Consider the following 8,714-nt stretch of genomic DNA (forward strand, 5'->3'; position numbering starts at 1 on the left):
AGCAGAGCAGCTTGTTTGACTTCAATATACATCTGATCTAATTTTTTATTAAACAAGTAAATTTGAATAGCAGAATTGAGAAAATATGGGAAAATCTAAAATAATAGGTTAATCTCTATCTCTATATCTAATATATATATAATAGAGGAGTCAAGGACCTCTTAATTTTAAGAGGTCCAATATTTAATGCTTAATGTAGAATCAATAATGAATTAAAATTTGGAAATATATGGGCAATATTGTATTTTGATCATATGATCTACACGGTTAACTATTTAGTTTAAAAATTAATAGCAATAGCGGTCCTTCAACTTCAACCATTTTTTTGTTAATTTGTAATATATTTACACATTTACCTCTTGTTCTAAACCAACCACCTCACGACTTTTTAACGGTCATTAATTTTCACATGTTAATATATATATATATATATATATATATATATATATATATATATGGGGGAGATTTCAATTAAGAACCCCTTTGAGTTTTAAGAACTCGAAAGAACTCAATGTAACGATTTTTTTTCGATTTTTTTACACATGCGTAATATATGTAAGTTACATACACGTAAAAAAAATTACAGAATTTTTTACGCACCGAGTCGACTTTTTACACATGTGTAACGGACGTAAAAGTTAGTACACTCACTTACATATTTTTCTCTCTCATACTTTGACTTTTTTGCTAGATTTAATCTCAACCACATATTCCAATTCATTTAATTAAATGTGTGGCCTAGAATTGAGTTCTTAAGTTCTTAAAACTCAACATGGTTCTCAAAATATTCCTCCTTTATATATATATATATATTAAATATATCATAAAAACGAACATTTTATTCTCTTTAATTTGAGTATGGCATTGCTAAACTTTTTAATTTTAAAAAACTAACATGTTACGAAATTACTAGTTGGGGCCGGCAATGAGTCAGATAGGGTGGGATCTGGTCCTGTATAAGAGCGTGTTAGGGTCGGAACGGGTTGATACAAAAAATGGTTGATTTGGTTCAGGTCGGCTTGGTACTGGTTTGGGTCGAATGGGGGTCAAGTAAGAACGTTTTGAGTTAGAACGGTGATGGGTCGGAACGGGATTTGAGTCAAAACAAGTTGGTTTAAAAAAATGATTTATATAAAAGTACTACATATTTAAGCTTTGCTTCTTGATATTCGCCACCTATTACGCGCGTTTAGGCAACTGTTACGCGGATGACATTGTGTGACGCACTTATCGACACCGGTTACAAGTCCAATATCGCGTTGTGCGCATACCGTCATCGGGTTACGTCGTTCCGTTGCATGATTATGCACCTGTTGACACCGCTTACGCGTTCACAACAAATGTTGTGTTTGCGTATATCACCGCAGCATTGTGTGGGCACTCACCTGGTATATTTAAATATATTTGAATCACACTAAAGAAATGAGTTTGAACAAAATGAACAAATTATGTTTTTCGTTTTAATAATTGAGTTGGTTCATTAAGAAAACCTTATTAATTAATTGGTGGTGTATCAGCATATTAACAAAATTTAAATAATGAAAATAATGGGCAAATAAAACCCACACCGTGCAATAATTGAGAACATCAAGATATACCTAACCATGCAAAGTTTTCTATTTATAGGGATCCTAATTGTAATACTCTTGCATTCACGCAACGTAGAAAATGAATGAACAAATTGGTATTGTTGAGAAGATAGTTTCCAAAGAAGAAGCCAAAGCCCAACAAGAAATATGGAAATATGTTTTTGGCTTCACTCCTATGGCTGTCGTCAAGTGTGCCATTGAACTCGGTATTCCGGATGTTCTTGAAAACAACGAAACCCCAATCACGCTTAACGAGCTAGCCACAAAGCTTGGATGTTCAATGCCTTTGTTGCACCGAATCATGAGGTTCTTAATCCAATATAAGATATTTCAAGAAGCACCAGTATCCGAAACAGGCGTCGGGTACTCTCACACGCCCTTGTCTCGTCTTCTAACAACATGTGGCAAGCATAGCATGGCCAATTTCGTGCTTTTAGAGAGCAGTCCAATCATGTTGGCCCCATGGCACAAGCTAAGTGCTATAGTTTTGGGGAAAGAGGAGTCCACGTTTGAGGCAGCGCATGGGGGTGATGTATGGGGATTCGCCGCCGCAAATCCTGGCCATAGTAAACTTATAGACGATGCAATGGCATGTGATGCTCGGGTGGCTGTGGGGGCAATGGTCGAGGGTTGCCAGGAGGTGTTTAAGGAGTTGAGGACAGTGGTGGATGTTGGTGGTGGTGATGGGACGGCTCTACGGTTGATTGTGGAGGCTTGTCCATGGATTAGTGGGATTAATTTTGATCTCCCGCATGTTGTTTCGGTGGCACCAGCATGTAAAGGGGTTGTACATGCTGGGGGCGATATGTTTGATCAGGTTCCAAAGGCTGATGCTGTGTATCTTATGGTTAGTCTATTCAGTCTTTTGAAAATTTCGCAACGCTAATTAATAATTAATAATATAACATTGTAAAAAGATAATTAAAGGTGAAATATACTTTAATTTGCTGACCTCCCTAACTTTTCATTTTCGGGTGGCATTTCTTATTCATGTAGTTTGTATTATATAATATTGAAGCGTCAGAAACAAATATCCTCATTTATATTTATCTTTTCTTAACTTTACTAACGTCTTCATTATATTATATGTATTATATAATGATAGGGTTTGAATAAAATACAAATGAAATTAACATGCTAATTGTAAGAATAAAGTAGAGTAACTATATATACAATTAGAGTAATTACTTGTATATATTATATTATATGTATTATAATTACTCTAATTCTATATATAATTACTATATTTGATTCTCACAATTAACCCCTTAATTTGATTTGTATGTTAGCTTTCCCCATAATATATTTACTATGATTGCCGTTATAATTCTGTCATGCTTTTGAAACACTTTCTGTATTCAACTTATGAAGCGTCTACGGTCTATCAATTATTTCTTGTTATTTTGGGCATTTCTTATATAACAATACTAAGTTTCACTACTGCTCACCTGAAATCAGTCAAAAAAATTTTTTCTTAATTGACCGTACGTCACTTAAATTTCAACCTATGTTCTAATCCTATGTTTTTTACATGTTTAATAGGTTATCATGCTTAAGGCTGTAAACGAACCGAACAAACACGAATAACGAACGAACACGAACAAGGCCTTGTTCATGTTCGTTCGTTAAGAAAACAATGTGTTCACGAACGGTTCACGAACACTTACCGAATGAGATTTTATGTTCGTGTTCGTTCATTAAGGAAATTAATGTGTTCACGAACGGTTCACGAACACAAAGAAAATCGGTGGAGCCTAGAGATTGAGACCAGTGTATTAATCAATGTGAATAATGAAAGCATGTAAATGAATCGAATGAACACGAACAAGGGCATGTTCGTGTTCGTTCATTTAACTTTAAAAGAACACGGCCACTTAAGCGAACAAATATTTATGTTCATGTTCGTTTATTTAAAAAGGGACATTTGTGTTCGTTTGTTGAAAATCTAAACGAACATAACTAAACAAAGATAAACGAATATACATGAACAAATATAAATGAACACAGACAAATATAAACGAACTTAAATGAAAACATATATAAAACCTTTAAGTAAATGACCTATCTAGATATTATTTAATTATTTTCTATAAACAAATAAACGAACATAAATAAACAGACATAAACGAACGTTTATTAACATAAATGAACGAACGGAACATGTGTTCATGTTCGTTCGTTTAATTAAACGAACACAATTTTTCTGTTCATGTTCGTTTGTTTATTAAATAAACGAACTTCCCACCGAACGATTCATGAAAAGTTCACCGAATGTTCGGTTCGTTTACAGGCCTAAATTCAAGCTCACAAAATATTTTCTTTCGGGAAAATTCCCAAATAGCCCAACCTAAGAGAGAGAAATCTAAATTAACCCCTTTTGTTTTAAAATTCCTAAAAACTCTCTTCAAATCTCGTTTGATCCGACTGTTTTTCAATTGTTCACTTCTTCTCTGTTCAAGTTTACACCCCCTCCAAGTTTGCCTCAAATCCGTCTTCCCCGTCCAAGTTTGCACCAAATTCATCTTCCTCGTCCAAGTTTGCATCATATTCGTCTTCCTCGTTCAACTTCTAAAATATTCTCTATTTAAGTTTTATTTTAATACAATATTAGTTAATTAATTTCATTTATATTTTGTTTTTATTTTATAACTTTTAAAATATAAAGTTTTATTAAATTTTGAATATATTGTTGAGACGTACTTATTTTTATTTATGTATTGAAATAAATTTTGTTCAAAATCAAGTCTGGTCAAGCTTTTATTGAACGTTTCGACATAAATTGACCCGACTTGGTTTTAAATAAAGTTTATGTCGCCACCTAGATAAAAATAAATACATCTCAACGGTATATTCGAAATTTTATAAAACTTTATATTTCAAAAGTTATAAAAGAAAACAGATATAAATGAAATTAATTATACTTACATAATATTAAAATAAAACTTAAAAACAGAATATTTTAGAAGTTGTACGAGGAAGACAGGTTTGGTGCAAACTTGAACGGGGAAGACGAGTTTGGTACAAACTTGGATGGGGTGCAAACTTGGACGAGGAAGACGAGAACAATTTAAAAGCAGTCGGATCCGACGAGTTTTGATGTTTCCTCAAAAATGGACAGACCCGAAGGGTTCGCTTCATATTTGTTCGGACTTGTCAGAATTTCCACACATGCCACCTTTTTAGTAGACAATGAAACTCATCCAAACGCTTCCCAAAGTTTCGCCCTGTCCAAATACCCCATAATATTTCTGAAATTTTGAAATTTAAAAGTTTTTTTTGTGTTTCACTCTCTAGAAAAGAACCCTTTTAAGAGTTTCCCTTTTCTTTCTAAAATATGTTTGATGTGTAATTGGTATCTGTTTTTAATTTAATTATTTAACTAGAAATAAATCAAGACTTACAGCTTACCTTTTAATGGTTTATTAGTTTACCTTTTAATGTTTTAATAATAAGACTAGTCACACAAAACAAAAACAAATACCTCATCTTCTTATCTGGAATGTTAAGTACGTATAATGACTATTTAAACACAAAAACATATGAGGCGACCTAATCGTGACAAAAAAAAAAAAGAACGATGACCTGCTAATTAGAATAGTGATGAAACTTGGTTGCTATTCTATAAGTTTTCCCTTTCTTATATTATTCTCAAAAGGAATATTGGTTTTAAATAATCCCAACTATGGTCTATTGGTAAATATCAGTCCCAACTTTACACTTGCCTGCTGACCGTCCCAACTATTGATATATTTGTTTTTAACGGGCCGTGACTAACGGATGTTAACTCCGTTAGTGATTTGCTGACACCTTCTTCTCCGGCTGCATCACACTGGAAACTTGCCGAAAACCTGCAACTCGCCTCTATTCTCCCTAATATCGTTACACCATCTCTCTCTATCTTTCCCCTCATTCGAAACCTAACCGACGTGCCGCCGTTGTTGTCTCCGGCGAAGTCCACCCTCGTCAATCGTGCACCATTCGAGGTAATTGACACATCATTCGACTCGTTTTTATCCTCTTAACAAAAGCCCTATGTTTATTTTGTAAATCGTGTAACATTGATTTCAAATTTTTGAAAATAAAATTCGGTTTGGTATATAGAGATTGGCCATGAAAGAAGATGAAATCTACTTCATTTTCTAATTTCTGATGTCTTTTGAAGAGGGAGGGAGACGGTGTGACGATATTAGGGAGAATGGAGGCGAGTTGCAGGTTTCCGGCAAGTTTCCGGCGTGATGCGGCCGGAGAGAAGGTCCACGTCAGCAAATCACTAACGGAGTTAACATCCGTTAGTCGTGGCCCCGTTAAAAACAAATACATCAATAGTTGGGGACGGTCAGCAGGCAAGTGTAAAGTTGGGACTGATATTTACCAATAGACCATAGTTGAGATTATTTAAAACCAATATTCCTTCTCAAAATAGTAATATTTTTATTTGTATGTATTCAAAGTAATATTGTTTGTCTATTTTAGAAAGTACTTCATGATTGGGGTGACAAGGAATGCATTCACATACTAAAAAAGTGTCGAGAGGCTATTCCTCACGACACAGGAAAGGTGATTATCGTAGAGGCGGTTGTAGGACAAGAAAATCATGAATTTAAAGATGTGGCATTGATGATGGACATGGTGATGATGGCTCATACACGTAAAGGGAAGGAACGAACTATTGAAGAATGGTCATACGTGTTTCAAGAAGCTGGGTTTTCTCGTTACACTACAAAGCATATTCTTGCCTACCAGTCTGTTATTGAAGTTTATCCGTGAAACCTAACCATTGTTTACCTCATTTTCTGGTTATGGGGAGTACTTTAAAGTGATATTAGTTAACAAAGTATGCGTTTGAAAAAAGCTGTTTGTTTGTTATGTGTATGTGTGTAAAAGTGTTTTGCAATAGACTTATCCACGTCTATTGTATTTATGATCGTATAAATCTTCTCGATTATTGATTTCTTGAAATAGTATCGCATAACAAGAAACCAATACAACCATAGCCATGCATACTTCCATAGACCACGATGTAATTAGTCATAGTTCAGGGCACAATATATAAATATAACATTGTATATGTATATAGATATTTTTTTGAAAGACAAGCTTGAAATAAAAACCACACCCGAAAAGAAAAACCAAACCGGGACAAGACAAAAATTTACATGCTAAGTAATGGGTTTTTAAGCCACGCCACCCAGTTCAAATAAAACTTACAATTACGATATGATAACCATAAATACGAAACTAAAACAATTGAATCAAATAGAGTGTCTTTGTTATCATTGGGTTGACCAAAAATAATTTCATTCCGAGCTCTCCAAATAGTCCACACGTATAGATAATCACCTCAATAACATCTTTTTTCTTTTTCACCCATCCTGAAGAATCCAACCATTCTAAAATACTTTTAGGCCCTTTACCACCCAGAAGAGACACCTCCAACCAACGACCGATAGCATTCCACTTGAAGAAAAGGCGACACCCTCTAAAAATGTGATCCAAAACTTCCATCGAATTCAAACAAATTGGGCATAATATTGAAGAAATATCACCTTTACGACTTAAATTAAATCTAGTCGAGAGACGATCTAGAAGCAGGTGCCAAATCATGATATTAACCTTCCTAGGCACGAATTTATTCCATCTCGTAGGGATGGTACCCTCTACAGTTCCTGACAATCCAAGTAGGATCTGACTCTTTTAACCGAGAACGTATCATCAGAATCCAAGTCCCAAATCCATTTATCATCCGAATCACTCAAAGAAACTGAATCTAGAAGAGATATCAACTCCTCGAGTTGAGTGTCCTCCACCCCACCCCTAGGGCACCTTCTCCAGTTCCACACCCAAACTGAATTAAGCAATTTCTCTTTTACTAAACAATTTTGTTCACCTTCAAATTAAAAAGTCAATCGTAAGCATAAGCTAGAATCTCCAATCCACACATCTTTCCAAAACAAAGTCTCACTTCCGTTTCCTACTTTTTTTCTTATAACCGAAGTAGGAATTAAGTCTTTATCATTTAGTTTATTAATCAAATTCACTATATACGAGACCAAATCCCATTCCCTTTTATTGCCCGTGACATGACATCTTGATTTGGTTTTGACCCATAAATAACCTTAAGGACCTTCACCCACATAGATTAGGATTATTAACAAACCTCCACTTCCATTTATATAATAACGCCAAGTTTAAAATTCTTCAAACTGCCTATACCCAAACCACCTTTAGCTTTTCCGGCCAAAACCAACTCCCATCTAACCCAAGGAATTTTCCGACTCTCTCATCTCCCCCCCACCCCCAAAAGAATCTAGCACGTAAAAATTCAAGTTTCTTCCTCACTCCAGTAGGCATAAAAACCATTGACAAGTAGTATACACCCAACGAACCAAGAACCAGAAGATACAAGGGTCGATCTTCTCCCTATGGACAGAAGTTTTGCTTTCCACTTAGAAAGCTTTTTATTAAATTTGTCAATAATATTCCATCTAACTCTCAATATTTCCCATTTTCGCACACACGGGGATACTCAGATACATAAAAGGAATTTTCTCTTGTTTGCATCCAACAATATCCGCAAAAAACCTAACTTCCCTTTGAGCCACCCCCACTCCAAAAAGATTAGATTTATGAATATTTAGCTTCAATCTAGAAGCCAAATAAAAGCAATTTAAAGTCATAACAATAATTTTAATATTCCTCGATAACCATTCTCCGAGCACAATAACATCATTAGCATACAAAAGGTGAGAAATATGCATATTACCTCTCCCGGTCTTCGCCCCTTTAAAGAACACCTGCTTGAAAAATATCTTCAATCGCCACATGTAACCCTTCCATTGCAATGATAAATAAAAACGAGGAAAGAAGATCTCCCTGACGAAGCCCCCTCTCGATTTGAAATCCTCGGTCGGGCTTCCGTTAATCAAAATAGAAGATCTTGCAGAATACAAACAAGCACTAATCCAAGACATCCACTTACCTTCAAAACCCAAGAAAAGACATGATAAAAAATAAGTATTCCTAATTAATTGAATCATATGCCTTAGCGAAGTCAAGTTTCAACAAAAGTAACTTGTGGTTCCTTCGCTTATAATCGTCCACAATCTCATTAACCATAAGAGGGCC

General features: G+C 34.9%; 1 protein-coding gene across 1 annotated transcript; it reads left to right on the top strand.

The window, feature by feature from the left end:
* Positions 1-1,545: 1,545 nt before the first annotated feature.
* LOC143597669 (acetylserotonin O-methyltransferase-like) lies at positions 1,546-6,381 on the top strand. The gene is made up of 2 exons (XM_077076105.1): positions 1,546-2,436; positions 6,063-6,381. Exons 1-2 carry the CDS (start codon positions 1,669-1,671, stop codon positions 6,354-6,356), a joined length of 1,062 nt encoding a protein of 353 aa, XP_076932220.1. The 5' UTR covers positions 1,546-1,668; the 3' UTR covers positions 6,357-6,381.
* The last annotated feature ends 2,333 nt before the right edge of the window (positions 6,382-8,714 follow it).

The sequence above is a fragment of the Bidens hawaiensis genome, unplaced genomic scaffold (genome assembly GCF_021521415.1).
Source record: "Bidens hawaiensis isolate Kalapana, Puna unplaced genomic scaffold, B.hawaiensis_p1.1 tig00048833_1, whole genome shotgun sequence".
In the NCBI taxonomy this organism is placed as follows: domain Eukaryota; kingdom Viridiplantae; phylum Streptophyta; class Magnoliopsida; order Asterales; family Asteraceae; genus Bidens; species Bidens hawaiensis.